Source organism: Cyrtonyx montezumae, unplaced genomic scaffold, assembly GCF_038088225.1.
Source record: "Cyrtonyx montezumae isolate F1298 unplaced genomic scaffold, pur_monq_1.0 scaffold_23, whole genome shotgun sequence".
NCBI classification, from domain to species: domain Eukaryota; kingdom Metazoa; phylum Chordata; class Aves; order Galliformes; family Odontophoridae; genus Cyrtonyx; species Cyrtonyx montezumae.
This window is the reverse complement of record NW_027071970.1, coordinates 6,597,522-6,623,750: the sequence shown is the minus strand read 5'-3', so window position 1 is coordinate 6,623,750 and position 26,229 is coordinate 6,597,522. Positions and strand designations below refer to the sequence as shown.

Genomic DNA, 26,229 nt, shown 5'->3' with positions numbered 1-26,229 from the left:
AAAAAGCTATCGAATAGGAGAGACGAAACCCAAACCCAAAGACGGACAGGACCACCCGCAGCCCAAGGCGGCCGGGCAGCCGGCAGAGGGCAGGCCGCGCACAGCCCCGCCCGGCCCGGCAGGAACGCGCCCCTGAGGGCGGCCCGGCCGCGGAGGCCGCGCCCCTTCCCCGCGCTGCCGGAAGGGTCCGTCCGGAAAAGCCGCCCCCTCTCCACCGGGCCCGGCGGTAGCGGTCGCCCCTCTGGCTCCCCCGGGCCGCCAAGCTCCCGCCCGCCTGCCGCCGAGCAGCGCCTGGCCCGGCGGGGTGGGGGGAGGGCGCGGCCGCAGGGCGGGACTCGTGCGGCCCTGTGGAGGCGGCGGCGGCGGCGGCGGCGGCGGCGGCGGCGGCGGCGGCGGCGGGGAGGGAGAAGCGCGGTGCACCGCCGCGCCCCGCCCGCCCCTTCCCGGCGGAGGCAGCGCCACGTCTCGGGCGGCAGCCGGGCGGGCGGCACCAGGTCTGCGCGGGTCCGGCCGGGCCGGGGCTGGGGGTGGCGGCGGGGGCTGGGGGTGCGCGGGGCTCCGCGGCGCTGCGCTCCGGCCCGGGCCTGCCGCCCTGCGCCCTGCCTGCCGCGCTCCGTGCTCGGAGCAGAGCGGAAAGGTTTATGCGGGGGTCACCGCCCGCTTCCCGCGGCGCGTCCGTGTGCGTGATCACGAATGGGTGCGCGGAAGGGCTCGGAAACCGTCGGCCTTCAGGTGTTTGAGGATGGGCCGCGCAGGAGGAGACGCTGAGTACGGAGAGGTGCCCGAGGAGACGGGCCCGGAGCCTCAGCGGGAGCGTCCCGCCTTTGTCTGCGGTTCCTCCGCCGCTCGGCGGTGCCCGCGTGGCGGCCGCTGTGGGCTCTGGCACGGACGGCCTTGTGAAGCCGTGACTCATTGCGGCGGAGCCGCTGTCCTCTCCCGTGCAGTTGTCCGTCCCGGAGCTGTGCCCGCAGCTCCTGCTGCCTCCCGAGGGCCGCCCTACTGCAGCGCTTACACGTCCCTTCATCCCGAGCGCAGCTACGCCGCTGTTTACAGCGTGTGTGTAGAAATGCAATGGAAGCAGGCCTGAAATCCCCTCTGCCACTTCGAAACCGGGGCTTTCTGCTGTTCGGTGTTAGGAGTTCAGCTGTCAGCGTGTGTTTGAACGTTTTGACAGCTGCAGTGATTGTTTGCACCGTCTTTTGTCAGATGGTGTCAGCAGTCGAGGCTGAGTACAGGTAGGAGCTGAATGCAGGACGTGGGATTTGCATTCTGTGTTTGGGAATCTCCTGACACCACAGAGTGCTGCTCTGTGCCCTCCCTGATGCTGTGTTGGTGGTGTTTGTGTGTGTGCTGCTCACTCCGCGGGTGAGTAAATGGCAGTGATGTCATTTCTGTAAAATAGCCCTGGTTCCCTCCTGCCTCGTGACCAAAGGATTTGACCCAGGATGGCAGCAGGTCCTTGGAATGAAATACATTATGATCATAAGTCCAGACTGTGACTCACAGAGCACAGTGCTGCTCTGAGTGCTGTCTGGCTTGTGAAAGCTGACATAAAAGAGATGTTCCCATTAAAAAGGACAGAGATCTTAGATCAGTCATCTTGCTGAATAGTATCTCGTTGCCTTATTACACTGCCCTGTTAATGCAACTGAAAAACAGAAGGTGACAAGGATGGTGTTAAATAGATCATTTCCTATTTAGAGAGGTTGGGTGGTTGGTTGTATTGCATTGTCTCGGTTACTGTCCCTTCTCCTGGTTCTGTTTGTTGAAGCTGATGGGCTGTTGGGTGATCTGAGTGCTGCTTGCTTTTTAACTGCCTTTTTCAAACTACATTTGTTTGTAGAGAATGCAGCTCCTTGCTGATCACAGCTTTGGCCCTAAGCTGTTTTCATGACCTGGAATCATCAGCTGCCTGCTGCCCACGAACAGCTGAAAGGCTCAGAACTGTGCCCCTGCATAACATCTTGATGCTGTTGTTGCTAATGGAGAGAAACTGGACTTGGTAGTTTACTTGGGAGCACATTTAGAAGAAATAATTACCTGCAATCTGGATTGTATTTACCATGGAATCCTCGGCCGTGCAGCATGATGTCCTGTTGGACAACAGGAGCAGCAGTGGGGCTCCTGGCACCTCTCAACAATGTGGAGACTGTAACACCAAGTCACCTTTGCCTGTTACAGGAGATGAAGTTAACAGTAAGTTATTTCATGTGAACTGCATCATTTCTAGGGCTTACAAGGCTTATCTGTTGTTTGGGTGGTGCTGAAGGACATCTTTGTCCTTGAGGTCAGGGATTTTTTTGTACAGCAGTATGTAGAAAGTTTGGTGAAGGCTGTGGCTCTGCACATGAAAAACTCTTCTGTTTTAAAATTCATTCTTTCAAAACAAACTCATACTACCCCGTACCATCAGCCATCAGCTGAGCAAGTGTTGCTCACAGTGTTTCTGTGTCTTCTGAAATTGTTTCCAGCAGTGTATATGTGAAGCTCTTCAGAACTAACGGTTCCAACAGGTCAGAAAGGGAGTATTTTATTCTGGTATCTGATGTTCTAAATTAAAACCGAAAAAGTCACTCTAGACTGTCTGCGTAGAAAAGAGATACTGGCATGTACTCCCCAGATTATCTCAAAATAATGTAGATGGGCACTATAGTAAAATAATCGTGGCTCCTCAGAAGAAACTGAAGAGTGTACAGATCTGAGTAGATTACAGAGTCATGGAAGAGCTGAGGTTGGAAGGGCCCTCCGTGGATCTTCTGGTCTGGTCTCATGCTCAGAGAATTCCTGTGCTGGTGCTCAGGGCTGCCCAGGGCCTCATCGTGCTGCGTTTTACAAAATCTCACATCAACAGCTTCCCTACCCATGCTGTCACTGAACTGCTTTCTCTGTGAGAATCTTTTCACTGCATTGGAGTTTCTATGTTTCCACTATAGATAACAAGGGATACGATATGAGAGGGGTCTGTGTGTTGCAGCTGCATGCACATGCCGAAGGATAGGGAGTCCTTATGTAAAAAGAACTTTCTGTTGATACAGAAGGGATCATGTGATGAAGCTGTTAGTCTTCAGCCCCTCCTATCTCAGACTTGTCGCCTTGACACCATTGGAAAGTGGAGTCCTAAGACTTCACGTGCCCTTATCGTTCTGCCCTTTATCAGAGTGGCAGTGTAGCTGTGTGCTGATTCATTCATCTTTTATGAAGCTGGATATCACAGTTTCCTGCTTCCTCCTGTCTTGGATGTCGTCCAGACAATTGGATTGTGGCTTGTAAATAGGTACTGTGACTCCAGTGTTTTCAGTTGAATTCCATCTCTTCCCACAGTGTTCTGACCATGATTGTATTGACACTATTGCCATTAAATTACTTGAGTTCCAGACAGCATTTGGATGCTGAGTGTCTCATGACCTCAGGAAATTGGCAGGAAACTATTCTTCCAGAATTTGGCTCCAGTACCTTTTTTTTTTTTTTTTTTAATCCATGTGTACCACTCACAGTTATGAAGAAAAAGACTGAGAATAAGCTCAGTGTGGTAATAGCTGCAGTTTCAGAGCTGTGGGCAGAAACTGCTTTTCTGCACGTGCAAGGAGTTGTTACTCATAGCACACACTCTCTTAAAAATTTACTTCTTACATTTCTAAGCTGCAGGTTTTAAAATATCTTCATCTGTACCTTATGTTGGTTGGTCATTTATAAAGCAGCTCCATCCTCTTTGCTCCTTTGTGACCTGGTTGTACCCATTCCCTCCATCCAACGAGCTGTGGTGGAGAAATGACTCGGGCTCAGAAGGCCTGCACATGTTCTCTGTGTGACAAAGAAGACACTGGAAAGCATTTTAATTCAAAGTGTAGGGAGCTGATACGCTCAGGCCACCTGCCATGGAAAGCTGTAGGTTTTTTCTGCACACTGTCTCCTCAGTGAGCACCGTGTGCTGGTGTGCCCTGCAAACATCCATGCTGGCTCACAGGAGTGTGCCCCGCAGATGTGGGGACAGATGAGAAGCAGTGCAGAAATCCCTGCTTTCTTTCCTCCCTCTCAGTTTGTCCCATATGGCTTGTTTGACTTCAGGTGTGCTTTCATGTTCACCGCAGACATGCACAGCTTTATTCTTTTTAATTGCTTTGCTTTCAGGAGATGGCAGTGATTCATAATGTAAGGGGTAGTAGTTCAACAGCAATATGGTGAAGGACTGATGGCTAAGTCAGTAATGGAAGTCTTTAATCAGTGTCACCAACTTCCTGTGTGAGAGTCTTAGAAACGCTTCTGTTTTGAGAGGATCTTTTCTCTGAATGTTTCTCAGTTCTCTTATTTTCACCACGTTGTATTTTTTAAAAAGAAAATGCAGGAAACTTTGTTTTCTCATTGGCAGCATGAGGGAGGGGAAATGGGAAGGGGAAACTTGATCTTTCTACTTGGAAACACTTGGTGGTCACACATGCTATTGTTCTGATCCATATTGTTCTGATAAGTTCTGGTTATCACAGCAATACACAGAGTGTGAGCAGAAAGACAGGGGCTGCTTCACTGCTCTGCTCTGACAAGGTATCCTGCAGAGATTTCATATATGTGAAGTTAGATGTATAGTTCTGCTGCAGCAGCAGTTCCTGAAATAGAAGTAACCTGTGATGGAGCAAAGTAAAAATGTGTGAGACATCCAAAATATAAACCTACATAGCATTGAGCTGGCTTTGAAGAAACATCTTCGTGATGGGAAAGGAGATGAGATAAAATTGGTACCAGGGTGGTTCCTTAATTGCCTTCTAATTGCTAGATTGTAGTGGGTTGCTGCGTGCTATGACAGAGGTTGTGTTGCTATATTGGTGTGTAGTGCATTGAAATCTAACAAGATTGTTGTGAAGTTTTGAAGATATTTTATGATTGCATTTGAGATCCTACTGCAAGGCACTGTATTCAAGGAAATGAGAGAGATTTCATTTTTATAAATGAAGAAATATCCTGTATAACGTGTTTTCCATTTGCTGTCTTAGCAATTGCTGTATCCGTGTTTGGAGGCAGTAGCCTTAGTGCTGTGTGTGGACAGAGCTGTAAGGATACATGCAGTGGATTACAGTGTAGCTCAGTGAACCTTTCTTTTCCAGCCACCAGTGATAACCTCAGCGAAGTGCCAAATGAAGAGGGAAGTCTGGAGCTAAGCAGCAAAGTGGACGCCTGCCTGAATGGGCCAGAGTTGCTCTTCCCTGACTCTCCCATATCTTTTGATCCCACCAGCAGTCCTCAGGGTCAAGAGTCATCCCCAGGTGTGCCTGGTTTCCATGACAGCCTAAGGAAGTCTCAGGGAACTAGTGCTGAGGGCATAGCTCTTAGAAAAGAAGCTTTGCAGTCTCTCAAACTAAGCCTTCCCATGCAAGAAACAGAATTGTGTAAGCATCTGTTTTTGATAGTGCCCCTGCTTTCCATTGCTGCACAAAGCTTTTTTCTCTGAGCCTGACTGTGGAAACCTCTACTATCATTTCAGCTTGGACTAAATGTCATTTTTGCAGTGAGCTTTTACTTTGAACTAAAATTCATTTTCTTTCAGTATATCACCCCCTGCTGCAGCTAAAGCACGTGCCTTAACATGTAGAAATTATTCTCACGCTGGAGGGGGATCTATGCTTTCTGGGATTGAAGCTGTTCTGATCTTCCTGCCTGATTGTGGGGAGTAACAGGTGAATTTTACAACAAAACAAAAGCAGGTCATTTTGATCAAGTAAGAAGAGGAGAAGGGAGAAGCCTTCCCTGTAAGGGATCTAACGCTGCACGACTTTTCAGGAATGTTTTTTAAAAGCATTCCTACTGGACAGACAGTGCGAGTTCACAAAGTACATGAATGTGTCTGTTGTCTTTCTCAGACCTTTAAGGAATGAGCAGACTGTAGGTCTGTGTCAGCTTTTCCATTTCAGTACTGCTCAAAGTGCAGAGCAGGTGAACAAGACTTGCTGTAGGATGTTTTGCTTTTCATATGTACTCAGAGGAACTACAGCACTTGGAAACTGGACAAACTGAAATACACAATCATTATCAATGCTTACACAACACAATGTTAGAAGAGAACTTTTTCAGGTGCATGCTATTGGGCTTCCCTTGCATTTCTTGCTTTAGCATGAAGCATGTTGCTGGTGGTAGAAGGGGCTTTTTCCTTTTGCGTTAGATTTGCCTCTCTTGCAGTTTTCCTTTTATAACTGTCAAGATGCCCTTTGCTTACAGGCTCAGTAGAGTCTTCCCTCCCACTGGAGAATGAAGAACAAATAAGACTTCAAGCAAGAAGACGGCTAGAGGAGCAGCTCAAGCAGTACAGGGTGAAGAGACATCAAGAAAGAGTGAGTAGCACACAGCATCTGTTGTAGCTCTGGTAGTTATTGGTTGGCTTGGAAACTTCACTCTTTCTGTGCTTGAAATTACATTTTCTCTGTTTTAAATATTCAGTAGCTTTTCCAAACTCTTAATAGAGTTGACTGCTGACATAGTTAATCTTGTTCATGAAGTGATGTGGAATTATAAATGTTAATGTGAAAGTTCAGAGCTTTGTGTATAAAGTTCTGCAACAAAATAAATCCTTGACAGTAGTTCAGGTGTCACATTATGGAATTTATGGGAGTCTCTTTGTTTCTTTTAGTCTAATCAGTCTACATCCAAAAGCCGTCCCTCCAGCACGCTAGATCCTGAGCTGATGTTAAATCCAGAAATCTTGCCAAGAGCTAGCACTGTAGCAATGACGAAAGAATACTCCTTTTTGCGGACCAGTGTCCCCAGGGGGCCGAAGCTGGGAAGCTTGGGACTTCCAGCATCTTCAAGAGAGAGAAAAAGTTCGAAGTCTTCAAAGTCCAGTAAGATCCGGTCCTTGGCTGACTACAGAACTGAAGATTCAGGCTCTGGAAGTTCTTCAGGGAATCTTCTGGCTACTGATTTACCTGGTGGGACTTTGAAGCAGAGCAGAAGTGGTCCAGCATCTGTTGTTTCAGAGATTAGCCTTCCCTTTGACGCAGATGATCGAATAGAGAATTCCTCCTTGGCAGGAGATAGCATTTCAGAGATTGATGGAAGTGAAGCTGGAATGAGACTGGATGGAAATGAAAGCGACAGCTCTACCTACAGCAGCGTATCAGGGAAAGGGCTGTATAACAATTTACCAAATTCAGAAAGCAAACAGAGAATTCCATATACAATAAACGGTCAGAAGATACATCCTGATGCAATAGGGCAATTTCCTTCCATCAGTGAAGTGCTACAGGCTGCAGCAGTGGAACACCAAGCCCAAGAGCAAGAATTTAATGGGGAAGTACGGAGCCGGAGAGACAGTATTTCTAGCAGGTAAGAAAGACCAATGCACAGACATGTGGTTATCAAACGTTATACTTTTATAGAATAGGCAGTCTATTGCTCTTCTACTAATGTTGAATGAAATTTGAAATTCTATTCATCACAATCAAATCAGCTTTTAACTTAGAGATTCTAAAAGAAATTGAAAGAATACTGAGTACCTACTGACTAAGTATGTTTTAGAGAAAGATAGTTTTGACACTGAAGGGGTGTTTTAAAAGTTCTGCTAGCAATTACTTCCATCTACATTTGCTTGTGGAGCATTTATTCACAGAATCCCTGATGTGGCATTGGCCATGAAGGCCTGAAAGTATTGACCCAAGCAGTGATTTTTATTGCAATCATTTATGTGGTCTTTCAGACCTCAAGTCACTGTAATGCTAGGAGTCCTTAATATTCTTACTGTCTTCAGCCCTTTAGTCTAACAGGCTTACGTGTGTGTGATCGGTGAACTGATCGTAGGCAAGCAGGAAGATGACTGCAGGAAGAAGCCCTTAGTGATGGAGTTATTTGTGTTGCTTTTGTTTTTGTTAGTCACTTCTCTGCAAATGCAGTGATAGAAACATTGCATACATAGCAATTTAGCAATTGCATCTTCCCCTTTCCCCCTCCCCTCTTCAGAGTGAAGTGTAGATCCCGAGACATTAGGGTAAAATCTGATTGTCCCATCACAGGCTTATTTCTCACATAATTGAGAGAGAAGATCTTGTCAACTTTCTCTGGTTTCCTCAGCTGTATATGGTGGAAAGAGAATAAGGAAACCCTTCTGCCAAATACCTTTTCTTCCTTCTTTAGCACTTCTTGTTGCTACTTTGCACTTACGTAAAATTAACAAATATACAGGTACCACACTAAACTATTTGCTGCAGATGTTGGGAGCTAACATAAAACTACAGTGTGAATGTAGTCTGTCTCTCTTTAGATGGTAGCAAATTTGCTCTGCTCTTTTCTGGATCCATCGGAATTGGAATGCAAGTTGCTAGGTCACATGGGAAGCATATTATCTTATGGAGTTGCATACCTCTTAATTTTAGCTGTGCTTTTGTTCAGTAGGGATAGTGCAGTATTCTAACCCTTGAACTGTGTACGTGATGTCTCTCTGCAGTGTATCTATGGAAAGCTCTGTCGCAGGAACTCATGATGAAATGTTGCAGGTGCTAAAGGAGAAGATGAGACTTGAAGGACAACTAGAGGCACTTTCAGTAGAAGCTAATCAGGTAGAAAATGAATGTCTGTATTTAGCAAATTATGTTAATGTCTTAATTAATTTTTCAAGAGGTTCCTACTCCTATGGAAGTGTGTTTTGTAAAAACATTGTTGAACCAGTTACATTACAAGTATGCTTAGGGAGATAAAGTCAGTAAAGCTGTTGAAAGGTTTAAAGAAAAGACAAAAGCAGTCTAGGGATGATCAAGATTTGTGCTGATGATTGTGTTGCCGTGTTTTCAGTTTGTATTGACTAATGGTATAATGTACATGATGCTTACTTCAAGTGTGGAAACAAACCTTATACACCAGTAACCATGTCAGGACTTTTAACCAAAACGTAGTGTGGTTTGTCTGTGCTGTCCTCTCTGTTCCCTTTGACAGTTTACTAGGTGAGATGTCACTTGAAAAAAATGACTTTTAGAAGAAAGCGGTCTTTGCCTTAGCCAAGCCATTTTGCTCTGTATCTTCTTTAGTCAGCCATTAGTGTATTTTCTGTTAAGACTTTGTATTTTATTTTTGTGGCACGTTCAGGCTCTCAAAGAGAAGGCTGAGCTACAGGCCCAACTTGCAGCTTTGAACATGAAGCTTCAGGCGCAGGTGGAGCACAGCCAAACCAGCCAGCAGAAGCAGGAATCGCTGAGCTCTGAAGTGGCCACACTAAAGCAGTCTTGCTGGGATCTGGAGCGAGCAATGGCAGACCTGCAAAACACCTTGGAAGCAAAGAATGCTAGTTTGGCTTCTTCAAATAATGATTTGCAGTTAGCAGAGGAGCAGTACCAAAGACTCATGCTGAAAGTTGAAGATATGCAAAAAAGTGTTCTCACCAGAGACAGCACAGGTGGGCTGATGTAAACTGTGATCTCTACAATATTTGTATTCTATAATCACTTTTATTTTGACATGATTCTGAAGTCCATGAGCAAGAAATATGTTAATTTGCATTTTATTGACATCATAGTAGCACAAAAGTCTGAATTTTAAGGTGATTGCTTTTTATTTTGTGTCACGAGTGCCACAATTTGCAAGATACTGCCAGCCTGGAGAGGGACCCATAAATCTTAAATACCTGTAGGACAATGAACTAATGGTTTTCAGAAAAATGTACAAACATTGACTTGTAATGATGAATCTCCATGTCAGGATACCTGATTTTCACTTCTATTTTTTAATTATTTCATGTTCTCTGCCTCTTAAGAAACATAAAAAATCACTCATTTATTTTAATTTTGTTCTGTTTATGGCCCTCATTTTTTAATTCTAGAATTTCTGCTCATTTGGAACAGCCAGTCTTTGTGTAATGAGGTGCATATGTTTTTGATCAAATAAATAAGCTGTGAGTGCGGCAATAAGCCTTGCAACCGTGTGCATGAAAATTAAACAGTGGAATTTGATAACCCCTTCTCTTTCCCTATCTCTAGTTCATGATCTGCGACAGCAGTTGGCATCCTTACAGAACCAACTTCAGAAAGTGCAGCTGGAGCGGACAACGCTGACCAATAAGCTGAAAGCATCTGAGACAGAAATCACTTCTCTCCAAAATGTGCGACAGTGGTACCAGCAGCAGCTGGTACTCGCCCAGGAGGCTCGAGTCAGGCTGCAGAGTGAGATGGCTAACATACAGGTACTGTGAGCTGCTTGTTGGCTTAGTTTTATCCAGGGGATGTTGTTTGTGAACTCTGATAAGGGAGCTGCTCTCTGTACACTTCAGATGGAGAGCAGAGTAGGGGAGCTGGTTTGGTTTTCGTTGTGGTGTGTAGGTTCATATTATTACTGACTCAGAAATTAACCAAAACACTTGTCTTATGTGGATGAAGAGCTGTAGTGCCATGTAAGTAATAGTGGATATGAGGCACAGATAGATTGTGAGGTTTCTTTGTTTTGTTGGTTTTTTGTTTTTTTCCCCTAGAACTATGACATTTGTTGGCTGAATTTTGGCTTCTCTTACTGACGTGTGTATTTCTTTTCCCCTTTGTTTAGGCTGGGCAAATGACCCAAGCAGGTGTGTTGGAACATCTCAAACTGGAGAATGTGGCGTTGTCTCAGCAGTTGACTGAAACCCAGCACAGATCTATTAAAGAAAAGGAACGTATTGCAGCACAGCTGCAGAATATTGAGGTAAGATTGTAGATGGTCTTCGTGATTTATGTTCTGCTTAACTTGTGTATTTAGGTTCTGCAAATGTAGTATTTGTAGTAAACTCAAGGACTTTGCACCAAAGCATTGAATTTTGCTGCTCTTAAGTTTCTTAAGCTAGAAAGGGTGATAAAGCAGCAGGTTAGCAGAAGCACCTCATCTCTGGTGTTGCTAATAGCGGTTGTGTCAAAGACAGGGACTTTTATTTCAGGGAGTAGCTACAGCATCTAATGAATCTTTTGGTTCAGAATTTTCTATACAGCTTAATGGTAGTTCTTGAAAGATTAATTTCATTTTCATCTTGTTTTGTCAATTCAGTTAGGATATGAAGTTATCTAGGAGGAATTCAGGTTCTCACAAGTATGCAAGATGCTTGCTGTGTTTTCTTATGTCTTACATACATGAGTGGCTAAAGATCTACAGGTTTGTAGGGCAGACATCATAGTGTTTGCTTGTCTCTTTCTTTGAGGAGTGTTCTTGATGATCTTCCCTTTTCCTTTTTATTCTCCTAACAGAGCATGTGCACACAGAGTCCCTACCAATTGAAACTATAAATGCTGACTCCTTGCTTTCTTCTATGCAGGCTGACATGTTGGACCAAGAAGCTGCCTTCATGCAGATCCAAGAGGCTAAAACTATGGTGGAAGAAGACTTGCAGAGAAAACTAGAGGAGTTTGAGGATGAGAAAGAACAGCTTCAGAAAATGGCAGACTCTGCAGCAACGCTGGAACAAGAGCTGGATCAGGTAGGCTGCTAGCTTCCCAGAGATTGTAAAGGAAGCAGTTACTTGGCTGAAAAGGCAATAATAATTAAATACTGATCTTTAAACTTTTCAAAATCTTCTGAAAGACTTCTGCAAAAATGAAGTCCATGTGAAAGTCGCTCTGTCTCAGATGAAAAACCCTCATTCTCTTTTTTTAAACAATCTCAGTAACAGTACCTTTCTGAAATTTTGGAGCTACTCTGTTAGAGGATGTTTTTGTTAGTGAATTCAGCATGTAATTATTCCAAGTATGGACAAGAAGCATAGATCAGTGTACAAAGCTGTAAGGCAGTCAGGATATTGTTGTATGAACTTAGTGTAATAAATCTGCACATTGCTGCAGGGTCCTGCTTTAACCTTGTGGCACTGAAAAGCTGGGGTGCCAAGGCCTGAAATGAGATGGAGTATATGATAGCTCAGTATTGTATTCCATATAATTATATAAAATTATATATATAGAATATACTTGTTTTTATCAGTAATATACATCTAGAATACTGAGAATTAATAAAGTTTTTGGTTTGTCATTCTGGTCATTGTTTTGGCCTGTAAGATTACACTTGCTGCATAGGGCAGTCAGTACATCAGTAGAACATGTTGAAGTGGGGGGTTGGACTAGATGGTCTCTAGAGGTCCCTTCCAACTCCTACAGTTCTGTGAAAGTAACAGCCTGGGAGCAGCGATAGCACTAGAGGGAATGGCTTCAAGTTGTGCCAGGTGAAGCTCATGTTGGATATTAGGAAATTTTCTTCTCCAGAATAGTGGTCAGGTGCTGGTGCATTATGCCCAGGGAGTGGCAGAGTCCCCATCCCTGGAGGTGTTTTAAGAAACGTGTAGATGTGGTACTAAGGGACATGGTTTAGTGAGGAAGTACTGGAGGTAGGTCAATAGTCAGACGAGGTGATCTTGGAGGTCTTTTCCAATCTTGGTGATTCTCTCCTAGAAGCCCAATGGTAGTTACAGTATTTTGTTTTTCTTGGTGTGCATTTGCACATACAAGATTCATATTGCGTGAATTTAATCTTAATATGTTTTCCTCAGGTCAAACTGACTTTGCATCAGAGAGATTTGCAGCTTGAATCTTTACAGCAAGAACACCTAGATCTAATGAAACAATTCACCGTGACCCAAGAGATGTTGCATACCAAAGAGCAGACACTGGATGACCTGCAAACACAGTATGATGAACTGAAGGCCAGATTAGAAGAGTTCCAAAGTGATGCTTCTTCTAAAGATGACATGATACAGTATTTGCAAAATGAGAAGATTGTCTTGGAAGTAGCTCTGCAGACAGCAAAAGCAAGCCAAGAGCAACTTGATAAAGGAACAAAACGCCTTGGAGAAGATACAGAAGTAACATCAGAAATATTGGAACAATTGAGGCAAGAAATGGCAATCAAGTCCAGCCAGGTAATAAATCCCTGAAAGTATCTTATTAAAAATAGGTGTTGCAATTAAGTGTTGCCACAGGCATGTGATGTTACACGTTACATGGCAGGAGATTTGTACAGGTGGGTTCGTATATATGTGTGGTTTCAACATTCAGCTAATTGGGAATGTTTTTAATAAGTCACTGATTTTTCTCTGTCAGAAGACTGATACTTTGTTTTGTTGTGTCATTAGAATGTTTACGGTTTCATACTGCATGATATCTGTGCATTTTCTTGATACAAGATGGGAAGATGAAGTTTGCATCTGTTGAAGTTTGCATCTGAAGTTCTGTTTGCATCTTTTAAAAATGTAATTATTTTAAAAAAGAAATAATTTTGAGTACGGAGTGTTTGGAAGGAACTTTTTTGTGCGCTCCTCTTCTTTGCCACCACAGGCCGAACATCTCCCAAAGGCATGTTTAAGTGTGCCTTTGTCTTGCAGCTGTGCAGCAGGGTTTGGTTTGGATGTTGCTGTATACCAACCTAGGCTTTTTTTCTGGCATTGAACTGGTTAACAAGATTAAGCCTAATGTGTATCCTTATTCTGTTTGTGGCTGTTTTAAATTATTGTGACCCATCATGTCACATCTTAGTGTCATAATCATCTAAGTTCTCTACCTTCTATGACATCCAAATTCCACAGGAAGGCTCCAGGAAGAGCCTGCTTATTGAATACAGCTTATAGTAAGTTCCTGGTAATCCGTAGAGGTTTCTTTTGAAGGTAACAGTGGAACTTATTAGAGTTATCACTAGAAGTAAAAAATAACTGTGGAAGCATGTATAATGAGGGTGAGTTTTTGTGTGTGTGTGTGTTTTTTGTTTTTCCTTTTAATTTAAAGGACTAGCTCTTTTCTTCATCGTGTATATGTGAACTGAATCCATATGGTTACCATGTGTATGGATTAGTGGCACGTACTAAAATCTTAATGTCAGAATAAGAGGCCTTTGTTTACTTCATGGTTCATTTTCAGATGTAAATTTATTTCTGTATAAAATGTTGGGTTATCTAACGGTGTCACAGACATACCTTGTCAGAAAGAGGATCCTCATTAGATTAGGCAAAATGTTCAACCATAGCAGAAGCTACTGTCAGTGCTTGAAGTAATGGAGAATGTGTGGTGTGGCATGTAAAGCAACATCTTTGGTTTTCTTTCTGGCAGGTAGAAAATCTGCAACAAGAAAACAGCAGCCTTAAAAAACAGGTTCAAAAAGTGAAGGAACAGTTCCTACAGCAGAAGGTAAGCAAAAGCAGGCTATTTCAGAGAATTAGAAAGTAAGAACAGATTTTCGCAGTCTGAGTACTTCTGAGAGCTTTTGAGGGGAAACTAGAATCCATTTTCTGTATCAGATACAAATAGTTTTGTGGCATAATTACATAGTTTGTCTATATTGTACAGTTGATTTTTTTTTTTATCTGCAGTTAAGATATAAGTAGATCTGCCAGTGAGTTTATGCTTTCATTGGACTTCAGGAAGTTTGCCAAATGGTCCATCATATAACATTTCTCTAGCTTGTGGATATCAAGTTTGCTTTTGCAAAAGCACTCAGGGATGTCTTCAATTATCATCATTTTCTTGCAGCTTTGAGAAATGGTAGCTACTTAAGTTTAACTCTTCATAGCTTTAAAAATAGTAATCTGCTATGTTATATATATTTCTTGCAAAACCAATATTATGGCACCACTGGTCTACTTTTTATTGTAATGCTAGCAGCTGGTGTAGCTTGTTTGGTTTAACTTTGAGAATGCTGTTTAAACTGTCAGCTGCAAACAGAGCCCCTTCTCGTGTCGTCAGGTTTTAGTTGTGTACACGGAACAGTCAGTTTTTTGCAATTAGTTTAAGTAGCATTTAAGAAGTACAGTTCCATAAAGAATATGAAGAAGAGTGTACCATACTGCTGTAAACATTCTTCTCTTAGTTTTTGATGAACTGTTGTTATTATTTATTTGGTCCCTGAGCTTGCATAACTCTGAATTTGTATGAGTATGTTATAGGAGATTTATTTTTTTTTGTGTTATTTTATATTCCTCCCCCCCTCCGCCCCCCACAAAAGTGGAATAACATCAGTAAATACTTAAGAGTAAATTACAGATTCACAGATTTAAGAGTTACAGGGATGATCATTTCCCCTTGAACTCTTGTGAACAAGGTGATGGTGGAAGCTTATCGAAGAGATGCGAGTTCTAAGGACCAGCTGATCAGCGAACTGAAAGCGACAAAGAAGCGTCTGGACTCAGAAATGAAAGAGCTAAAACAAGAACTGCTACAAATTCAAATGGATAAACAGTCACTTGAATCTGAACATTCAAAACTACAGAAGGAAGTGTCTGAGGTTCACCAGCAGATGGTGGAAATAGAAAATCATCTTCAGTCAGTGCAGAAAGAACGAGATGAAATGGAAACACGCCTACAGGTATGGCAGCTGTTAAGCTTTGGACATTGAGAGTATTACATACAGGATATGCTGCTGTTTCCATTGGTCCTGGCAACTGAGTGGCTACCTGCAAGTTAAGGTTCTTGATTATCTGCTTAATGCTGTATATGTAGTTGTGCTTGTGCCTTCCCCAATTCAGTAATTAATATCTCCAGTAAGTCAGTGGGGAGGAGCATGCTACAGGAGTGGCAGAGAAGTGGCACGGAAGTAGTTTACCTGGTCCCAGAGTGAGTGGTGTCTGAGAGTGAAGATCAAGACAGGACTCTGCATACGTGTTATGATGGCCACAGAGTAATTAATTTAGAAAGAAATAAAAAGGAGTTAGAAAGGAGACAGAGGACCTTGAAGTAGCTGGGTTTTTTTCTACAGTTTTTATTTAGAGTTGAAAATAATTTTGAAACTTGATATCTACTTCCTTGTAATCTGACATAAAGCAAATGTTTTTTTCTCCCTCCCTATCAAGTCTTTGCAGTTCGATAAGGAACAAATGGCATCTCTTGCTGAGGCAAATCAGACGTTAAAACTGCAAGTAGAGCAAATGCAAGAAGAAGCAAAAAAGTAAGTCTGTTCTTTTAGTACAAAGAACTACAACATTTATAATCGTGACCACCATTCTAAGCAATCAGACATTTCCTGTTCCTTAGTCTTACCTGGGTGAAAACATCTATTGCAAAATGTTGGTTGCATGCTAAGCAGGAGTTCCAGCTTCTCCTGATTCGCTTGTGTTATTAACCAAAGATATATGCCAAAAAGCATGTATATGAGAACATACTGTAACATGTTGACTGGAGTTAATCCTAGTTTTCCTTCAGTGACCTACAACCTCGGCTGGCTAGAATGCTGGCTTTAATGAGAACAGGTTTGGGTTAGTTTTTTTTTTTTTTTTACTAGTAATCATAGAAGAAAACTATAATACAGTAATGTACTCACCAAAGATCTCAGAGTAGATGAGACATTAAATTAGATTCTTACTCTAAAATCGGTGTATATTACATACTTCAGTATGAAGATTCTGACAAAGACCTCTTGACTGCTCTCAGAAGTCTTACTTGTTACCTTGCGAGGAACCAGAATCGTTCCGTATCACATTAAAATTAATCCTTCAGCAGTGTTTTAGGCAATTCTTGTCTTAATCTTGTTTTGTTTTTGCTTTTGCTCTAGGGCCATTACTGAGCAGAAACAAAAAATGAAGCATCTAGGGTCAGATCTGACAAGTGCTCAGAAAGAGATGAAAGCAAAGCATAAAGCCTATGAGAATGCAGTCAGCATTCTGAGTCGGCGGCTGCAGGAAGCCCTCACTGCAAAGGAGTCTGCTGAAGCAGAGTTGAGCAAGCTAAAAGCACAAATCACTCATGGTGAAAGCAACCAGATCGCTCAAGTATGTGGATGCCTTTAACATTGTTAATACAAAGATAGCACTGTTACATTATTAAATGTGTAAAAATACTATTTTACATTGAAATGATGAAAATACTTGGAATACAAAGCTAGGTAATAACCATGGTATCAGCGTTCTAAATTTTGGGAATTTCCTTGATTACATTTGAGAGAGATAATTTGGAAGCTTTGGTTTGTTTGTTTTTTTTAATATATTTCACTCATATTTTTATGATAACTGATGGCATTCCAAGGGTTTTGTTTTTTTTTTTAAAAGGCTTAGCATCTGAAGACTTCCCAAAATAGTAAAGCTCTGAGCAAAACCTTTAAACTGAGCACTAGCAGCTCATTTAATATTCGATAGAGGAATAAACTTTTTAACGAAAGGATTACCTCTGCAGGTGGATGATGCAATAATACGGTGTATCTCTTTGTCTTTAGGAAAGAATTCAAGCCCTGGAGACAGAGTTGCAAGCTGTTAGAAGCAGTAAGTTGATGCTGGAAAAAGAGTTGCAAGAAGTGATTTCACTTACCAGCCAGGAGCTTGAGGAATACAGAGAGAAAGTGCTGGAACTTGAGGATGAGGTGATTGTACTGTTACTTTCCCATGTGTCATGTAATTCAGGCAAAGTGCCTAGAGGCAAAGAGAAATTTTAGTATCGTCACTTTATTCCAATAGTGCAGAAAATCTGAACCTTATGCAGGAAATACTGTGTTGGTGGCACTTGCAAATTGTGCTGTCTTACACTGGCTTTTCGTGTTTTTATGAATCATTTTAGCTTAGAGGAAAAAAGAGAGAAGATCATTAGATACCAGCTGTGTGTGTGATCATGAGATAGTGACTGTGCATGGCTCACTGTCTTCTGGGAGCTGTGGATCACTTGGTATTGGAGTGCAGATTGGGAATGGTCAGTTGTAAAGTTGTCCAAAAAAAAACCCAACTACTTTTTTCTGCATCTGTGCAGTACTGAGAGGTTCAGCTTTCTAGGAGGCATCCTTGTCTTCCAAAAAACACCAATAACTGTGTCTATTTTCAACTATCTATTAAAGAAACAACCTGTGAAAGCAGAGAAACTTAATGACTTCATTTTTTGGAGGTAGTATCTGGAACTGTTTGTTTATTTTGTTTTTTTCTTTGACTGCAGCTTCAGGAATCTCGAGGGTTCAGGAGAAAGATAAAACGTTTAGAAGAAGTTAACAAGAAGTTGGCCCTTGAACTGGAACATGAACGTGGAAAGCTTACAGGCCTTAGTCAGTCTAATGCTGCTCTGCGGGAGCACAACAATGTTCTAGAAACAGCATTAGCAAAAAGAGAAGCAGATTTGGTACAACTGAATCTACAGGTATTTGACTTTTGGTATAACATCTTAAGAAAGGAGCTGGCTGATATGTCTGATAACAAGATGTAGGGGTTGTCACTTGTATGATGCAGATCTCCTGTGTGTTGCGTAACAGCAGTAACATATGAGACTCAGCAACAGATGAGAAATGAGATTTGGCACTAGGCAGAGCTGCAGGTGGAAGCAAAGTAAATCATGCTGAAAAACTTGCAGTAGTGAAAATGTGACTCGTTTAAGATTGAATCATGCAGACTGTGTCATATAAGGATTCACTGAGATTAACTGGTTTGTATGGCAATAGAATAGAAGCAAGTAGGAATATTGACAAAGAGTTGCCTGTAACGTGCTACCATTTGACTTGAAAGCAGACAGAAGCTTTGCAGTTGCTGCATTGGTTAATGTTTATATTTACTTTGTGATCTTCCAGTGTGACTGGACAAAATGTGCATTTGTCTCTGTAATGTGATGCAGGTTCAGGCAGTCCTAAAGCGGAAAGAGGAAGAGGACCAGCAAATGCAGCAACTTATTCAAGCTTTACAGGCTTCCTTGGAGAAGGAAAAATCGAAAGTGAAAGACCTTAAGGAGCAGGTGATAAGTCATCTTTCATTCATTTAAAAGATGATTTAAATGTAAAGTATTTAAAAAGTGGCTTTACAGAAAATTGATATTTTACGATACAGTACTATCTGTAGGATCTCTGATGTGATGGATGGTAGTTGAAACATCAGTTGATGTCTTTTCTGTTTTGCCCTGTTTGTTAACCATGCTCTCTGACTACCAAGAAAACTCCATTGTAACTTCCAATCTGAGCATATCCTGAAGTGAGGATGCTTCATTAGAGAACTTGCAGTGAAAAATCAGTCTAGCAGACAGGGTTCTTCATTACCAACTATTTACCACTAGTGTTAATAAGGATGACAACATTAACAGTGAACAAAAATAAGTATTAGCAGCAAATTAACACTGCTGCACAACTTTCTTCTTGTTTTATTTTGTACTCCCTTGGCCTCCATTCCCCATATGATTCTCCTACAGTGACAGAACAAAGAAAAATTGTTTTTTTTTTTTTTTATTTTTCTCACAGGTAGCAGCAGCCAAAGCAGATGCCGCACACAACCGCCGCCATTACAGAGCTGCTGCCCTTGAGCTCAATGAGGTCAAGAAAGAGCTACATGCCAAAGAACTGCTTGTCCAAGCCCTTCAGGCTGAAGTGGGCAAACTGCAGTAAGTGTGCTGTAGTAAATGCCCAAGCTTTCAAGAGTGTGAGAAATAAAATAAACCTTCTGAGAAACACATACGTTAATGACATTTGATTTCCCTGCTCTGGAATGGGTTATGCTGAAATGCACCCTAGCTGAGCTTGATGACAAAATGTATAGTTGGATGCTAGGCATGTATTTGCATCCCTTTGTCTCTTAGTGATCAAATTAGATTTGAAATGGGCTGCATATATGTTTCACAGTCTGTTTCTTTTTTTTACGCTTTCTACATGGATTTTTACTATTTCTTTTTACTAGTAAAAGTTAACAAGTTACATATCTGTTATTCTATTGCTCTTTCTTTCCAGCTCTGAAGAATTATGTAGAGGATGCGTTTGAGTTCTGAATGTATTCCACAATATATTGAAATTCAGCTTGTTTTGTTGTATAGAACATATTTTCTTAAACTGTAAGAAATTACCAGACCTATGTGAGGATGGATATAAGGTTAACTCTATTCTTCCTAGAGCAAAAGCAAAATTACTGACAGGTTTTTTGTTTTGTTCACTGCGTAATCTGTTGTTTGTAAGTGGAATGTTACCAGTGTTCGTGGAATGCAAATTTTTTGTGGCACTTAATGTGGTTATGCATCTGTCACATGTGACTTAACTCTTGCTGTGACTGTATTGGCAAAGACTTCAAAGCTGTAAGCAGTTGACATGTGCTGTCATGTCATTTATGATGACATAGCTAATACACTGATCTGCTTGGGCAGAGTGAGTAATTGCTGTGTCTGTTTCTGTTAATCCTGCTGTGTAGGGTGGAGGATGAGAAGCATTCCCAGGAAGTATCACAGTTTCAGCAAGAGTTGGCAGAAGCTAGATCTCAGCTTCAACTTCTGCAGAAAAAGCTGGATAACAAGCTTAATGAACAGCCTTTAGTAAACCAAGAGGTAAAAACTGCACGTTTACTGTGTTTGTCCTTATTTATGATGTGTTGTGTGATTGGTTTAGGAGGTTTTCTTGGAGACAGGAGGAGTTCATGAGACAGATAAAAATACATTAGATTTTGTGATTGGTTGTATACAGAATGCTAAAGGTACTTCTTTCTGTTAGGTGGAAGACCTCAAGTGGGAAGTAGAACAAAAAGAAAGAGAAATTGAAACACTTAAGCAGCAGTTGGATATGAGCGAGCAGCGCAGCCATAAGGAACTGGAAGGGATGCAAGCTGTCCTACAGGTATTTAATCCCATGGGTGGAGTAACTGCTATTGGTGTAGAGGAATAACTAAAAAAGTATATATTATAGTTTTAAGTCATATTTTCACTGATTATTTGAATAGATGTAAATTTATATTTTTTAATTGTTTTTCAGGTCTTACTCCTAATTTGGCTGTTAGCTTCTTGTTCTATTTAGAATAGGCTACTGAATTTTAATCTTATTTCTGGATTTCTGCCAAGGTTAATTAGTTTCATATAGCACTGTTAGGTTTTGCTGTTCTTTCTACTTTACCCTGGAAACTGAAGAAGGTGGTGAAGGCATTAGTTGGCTGATTTCGTACACTTTTTTTTTCATGCATCACATTTATTTTCTCATTTTCCTATTTAGAATATAAAGACTGAGTTGGAAATGGTGAGAGAAGATCTGTCGGTGACTCAGAAGGATAAATTTATGCTGCAAGCTAAAGTGAGTGAACTGAAGAACAGCATGAAGTCACTGTTGCAGCAGAACCAGCAACTGAAGATGGACCTGAAGCATGGCAAGATGAAGAAGGTATTTGAGCAGAAGGAATATGTAGTAGGGCCGTTAGATTACAGTACTAGAAAATACACTGCTGTAAGGAACCTTGGAACTTACTGATGTTCTGAGATTGAAGTAAAAAACACAGCATCAGATGTTTCTAGGCAGAAGTAGCTTGACTGGTCTTGATTTCACATCTTTTTCCTTAAAAATCTTTGTGTTTAGCATATTATCTTACATTTCCATTTTAACTTGCTGTAATAAAGCAAAAAAGGAAGTGTGGAAATAGTGACTCATGGGCAAATATTTAGTTAATATTTTCTTAATGCTTATATGTCTGTCTTCTCCATTCTGGTCTTGTCTAGTTTTCACAGTATCAGAAGCTAAGTATTTATGGTTCTTTGATCTCTTGCTCTTTTCTTCTCTCCAGTGATAAGTTTCATATAGAACTACTCTGTTTCATTCCTTTAGACATCTGTCATGGTATTTCATCCTGCAGGCCTCAGAATGTCCAGAAGGACTTCTTGGATTATACGTAACTGTTGTTTTTTTTTTTTTGTTCTTTTTTTCTCTCCTGAATTGTTATCTTTAACTATTCTGAAAGAACATCATTAATTTTTTGTTTTGAAAACTGAATTGCATTAAATCCCTGTGGTTTTTCTTCTTTCATAGGGTGATTTCTCGAGTAGTCCTACATGCTTTTTGTTTACTCATGAGCATGGTTAGAAGTTGACTTTAGCTTAGGAACTTTTGCTTGTGACCCATGAGATTTAACTGTATCAGAAGCGTGTTCATGTTCTGTACCAGAAGTGTGAGGCTTCATTTGGTACAAGTGAAACGCATGAAATGGATTAATTTATTTCTGTTTTTTTTGTTTTTCTTTCCTTTTATTCAGAGGAAAGGAGAGAATAATTCTTCAAATCCTGTGACTCCAGTCAAGATTCCAGACTGCCCGGTGCCTGCTGCTTTGCTGGAGGAACTGTTAAAACCATCGACAGCTGTGAGCAAAGAGCCTTTAAAAAATCTGAACAGCTGTCTCCGGCAATTGAAGTATGACCTGTTTTTAAAACTGTATTAAATATTTTTTAAAACATTTCCAGGAAAGCAGCTGCCAACTAAGGGAAGAAAAGGGATTTCCAAAATAAATTATTGTTTTCTTGGGGCTGCATGTAGGACAGTAGCATGTTCTGTTATCTTAAGTGTTTGCTTATATGGCAGTGGAATAAGGGAAGAACAAGTAGACAGAAAGTTCATCCTGAATTTCTCAGTGTTAGGTACACAAATAGACACAGAAACAGCTATTTTAGTTGTTCTAGCTAGTGGAGAGACTGCTGTTTGTGTCTTCTTGGCAGGGCTGATTGTGATAGGAGCCCAAGCAATGCATTAATGAGTCCCTACAGTGGAATTTTATTCTGCCAAGAGCGTGTTTTTGTATCTTTCCTCACAAAGATGTACACAAAATTCTGAGGAGGAAAGCTGCAACTTCAGAAATATGAGGATTTTGTATTCATGTGAGAGCTGGGCTACTAATACCGCCTTAGCTGTGATGTTTTAGGGCAGTGAGCCTGCAGTATCTGTGCAGTAAAGCTGTATTACCAAACTCATCTTTTTACAAAGCTGGTATGTGAGTACAAGTCACAGTGTGTTTATTTATTTTTCTCCGATGCCTTCCTCACTTCCACCTCCAGTGTTGTCTTCAGTATCTGTAAAAGAACCGTGTTTATCACATTGCAGATGCTGAGTGCCTTTCCTGAGGAAATGGTGCTGCATCTTGCCTGGCAACAAGCATGTGCAGTAAAGGAGCTGCTGCATTGCTGGCACTTTTGGATTATTGCATTTGTTTTTCTTTTAAATTAAGAACAGTTTCTAAGTTTTCTTTAGACTTCTTTCTAGCATATACAGCTGTGGCTCAGATAATGTTGAAGTAGGTATCAGAAATTAGAAAATTGTTACCTCTCGTTTAGTTGTTAGCTTTCTGCTTGATAATATTTGCGCTTTTTTTTTTTTGTTCCCAAAACTTTTTAAAGGCAAGAAATGGACAGTCTTCAGCGCCAGATGGAGGAACACACCATTACAGTGCATGAATCAATGTCTTCGTGGACTCAGATTGAGGAGCAGCTAATGGACTTTACCTCCACAAGTCCTGCAACTGCTTCAGAGCAGCAGGAGTGTCCTGCTTTAGTTGAAAAGGAACAGAATTGTGACGTTAGTGACAAGGAAGCTTTGCCACTATAACCTCCTCAGCAGTTGTCTTTCTTCCTATTGCTTTAAGTGTGTAAACAAATCTTTATCAAATTTATTTATTTATTTCATTTTTAAAATGGTGTTCAGAATTTTGCTTTTGCCTGTCAAATTAAAGGGCACGGTTTTGAGAAACCAACATAATAGTAAGTGCAGAATGTGCTGTTCCAAGGGTTTGTTTGAAATCTTACTTTAATAATTTTGCCGTACTGGGGACTGCCAAGTAAGAAATGTGGCTCATGTTTGGGTTGAATTAGAGGTTAAGTTGAAGGCTTACAATGAGCCCTAGAAGGCGTCTGCATCCAGGTCTGCATTTGTTTCATTTGGGTAACTTCATTAGCAGATGATGGTTGGTTATGCTTCATCTGTTTTTTGTTCTGTTTAGGTTTTTTCCTTTGGGTTTTGGGTCAGATTGCTGGTTTTTCTCCCCTTGTATAGAGCTGTGTCTGGAGCACAGGGAACAGGGACCTGCTCATGTCTAGCTCCAGGCAGTGGTTGAGAAATGACTACTCCTACTAGAACATCCTCTTTCCCCACACCTATATTCTCTTTCTCTTTAAATTTGAGAATGAGATGTCCATATTAGAAAGAAAAAAAGCATTTGAAGCCATTTCAAGTTATAAAGATGACAGAACTCTGGCAGTTTTGCCTCGGATGTTTTCTTAAGTGTCTCAGTTTCTCTCTTACAGTTGCAGGCCAGTAGGGAGTTTTGCTTCACTGCACAAACACTTCTTGCACCTTTTTTAGTTCAACTTTTGAAGTAGACATCCTTGATTAAAGGTATGCTTGTAATATATATTTATATATATATATAAAAGAAAAAATCATAATTTTCTGACTATCAGTTTTAATATGCTTATATACTGTAAGTCAAGGCTGACATGAGGGTGGTTCTTTTTTGTTATTGTTTGTTACTCTCATTGTTATATTATTTTAAGTTTGCTGGGTTTTGACATACTGTACAAATGGCTTAGGGAAGTTAGCTCCTAAAGCCAAAGCTTTTAGGTATTTAATTATTTTACTTTAAAAGATAGATTATAATGCCTATAAAATTATTATTTCAGTTATCTTCCCAACACACTTCACCCTCTCCCCTTTGCATCATCTGTTATAAGGTGTCCACTGTTGAGTGGTGGCACAGTGGTACTATCTCTGCTGAGGCACCTTAGTTAGGTTGTTGTTAAAGCAGTCCTCTTCCTTCGGGCCCACGGGACCGAGTGGCTCAGAGTGCATTGATATGCCCCTCAGTCAGAAACTGCTGCATCTAATGTGCTGAGACACAGGTCAAAATACACAGGACACTATTTGGAAGACTGAGAGGCAACTTGTGCCAGCATGTTTTTGTCTTGAAACAGACAGAAAACAAGTCAATTGTATTCACTGGAGGCTGGCATAAACGATACAAGAAAAATAACTAGCTGTTTAAAAAAACCTCTCTCTTCAGCAACTTCTTCATAATTAGCTATAACACAGTGGGAAGTTTTCCCTGTCAGTTGTCTAGCTTGATTATTTTTCTCAAGAGGCAGTGGTTCTCTGAGGAGGCTTCTTTCGGGTGGGTTTGGGTGTTTTGAGAGGAGATGGTTGCTGTTCGCTTTAAATAAGTCAAAACCAAACAAGGGAATGAAGATTGGGTGAGGGGAGCCATGTTCATTCAGCTTTAGAGCTTGTAATTACCTATTGAAGCCTAAGTCCAGTTGAATGTTGTGTACTTAGCATCTATACTGAATGACACTGTGCCCCTCACTCAGCTCCTGGATTTTAACTTGCATTTTATGGAGTCAGAGTCAAGTGATGCTAAAAGTCAAGGTTTTGAAGATAGCAAATGGAGAAATGCCTTAGTGTAACATTAGGTGCCCAACATACAGAATTACTGACAAATTTAAAGACAAGTTGGAAGCTTTTTTGACTAGCTTAAACACATTAACGTCTGCAAATGACTGCAGTCTACTTAGCAGAGTCAATGGTACTGATAATCTAGCTGCTGTCATGTCCTTGAAGTTGCCTGTATATTAAGCTGTAAGAAGAAAAAAAATTGCAGTATTGTTAAATAACAAAATCAAAAAGACATAGTGAATAATATATTCAGTACAAAAAGTTATCCGATGTTGAGGATTTTAAATAAAATAACACTTGTGCAGGGTTAATGTTGGTGTTTGTTTTGGTAAATATGTTGCCTACAGTTAACCCATTATGTTTTAATCTCTGAAGTTTGCCAACAGTTGTATAGGTAAAGCTTTTATCTGATCTCAAAGAAGCCAGGATTGTAAGGAACCTTCATAGGTCCTAAGGACATCTGTTATTTCCTTTTTGTATTGTGATGCATCCTGTTGTCCGTGCAGCGCTGCGTTTTCGCAGGGGCTCCTTATGAAGACAGCTGAGTTGATATAGTCAAGTAGTCTTCAGTGCATATTTTTTCTTTTAAAGATGAAAGGAGCTGTTGTGAAATTCTGAGATTAGATTTCTGCGTTGATTTTTCTCTGTGTCTGAAAGTTCCTGGCCGCTAGTTTTATTTTCACCGTGTGGTTTTCTAGAAACACAAGCACCATGCCATTTGTTTCACTGCACAGCAGAGTGAGGTGTGTGGGTCTCAGTGCAGTGCGGTACTAAGTGCTGAAGGCAGAGAAGTCACTAGGAAGCCTTCTAGAGGAAGCACTTGTCAGGTGAAAAAAGCAAGGCCTTTTCTGTGAAGCTTCTCATCCATGTATCTTTGTTATCCAGAGAAATAGGAGAGGCCTGGCCCTGAGGCTGAGCACGCTCACTCTACAGGGGGCTCAGGTCTCTTGCTGTCCAGTCAGTAAACAAAGTTGTTATTGGAATGAAAAGTGGGTCCTCAGTGCCTCATTAACACTGCTGTGCTTTTAGGAATTGAAGAGGTTGACTTTTTTTTTTTTTCCCCCCTTTCTTGAGTCTTTTTCAGTAGTTGCTGCCCACTTAGCGAGGCTCCTTGCTAAGGCAGAAACATTGCTGTAAAGTAAGAATGTTTCCCAGATGTTGAGAGTTGTTAAAGGCTGTGCTGTTGGTTTCCAAATGCTGTTGGGTTTTTTGGAA

The 26,229-nt window shown here is 41.2% G+C and overlaps 1 protein-coding gene across 3 annotated transcripts; it reads left to right on the top strand.

Moving 5' to 3' along the window:
- Positions 1-403: 403 nt before the first annotated feature.
- Positions 404-24,438, top strand: GOLGA3 (golgin A3). 3 transcript variants are annotated; one of them, XM_065739028.1, is made up of 24 exons: positions 404-494; positions 1,844-2,196; positions 5,097-5,255; positions 6,205-6,317; positions 6,614-7,308; positions 8,423-8,534; positions 9,058-9,364; positions 9,945-10,147; positions 10,504-10,641; positions 11,243-11,404; positions 12,464-12,832; positions 14,013-14,090; positions 15,001-15,264; positions 15,749-15,843; positions 16,447-16,663; positions 17,104-17,247; positions 17,808-18,005; positions 18,474-18,590; positions 19,087-19,226; positions 20,021-20,153; positions 20,317-20,439; positions 20,809-20,973; positions 21,836-21,990; positions 22,968-24,438. In XM_065739028.1, the coding sequence occupies exons 2-24, from the start codon at positions 2,064-2,066 to the stop codon at positions 23,173-23,175; spliced, it is 4,428 nt and encodes a 1,475-aa protein (XP_065595100.1). In that variant the 5' UTR covers positions 404-494; positions 1,844-2,063; the 3' UTR covers positions 23,176-24,438. The 3 variants fall into 3 exon arrangements, with proteins under 3 accessions (XP_065595100.1, XP_065595098.1, XP_065595099.1); XM_065739026.1 differs by having other exon boundaries at positions 5,097-5,378; XM_065739027.1 differs by lacking the exon at positions 404-494 and having other exon boundaries at positions 1,359-2,196; positions 5,097-5,378.
- The last annotated feature ends 1,791 nt before the right edge of the window (positions 24,439-26,229 follow it).

Bases quoted from the DNA above. Each gene is read 5' to 3' on its own strand.
- GOLGA3 (XM_065739026.1), top strand. From the start codon at position 2,064: ATGGAATCCTCGGCCGTGCAGCATGATGTCCTGTTGGACAACAGGAGC. The intron at 2,197-5,096 runs GTAAGTTATTTC...TTTCTTTTCCAG, and splicing joins TACAGGAGATGAAGTTAACA to CCACCAGTGATAACCTCAGC. The intron at 10,642-11,242 runs GTAAGATTGTAG...TCTTCTATGCAG, and splicing joins CACAGCTGCAGAATATTGAG to GCTGACATGTTGGACCAAGA.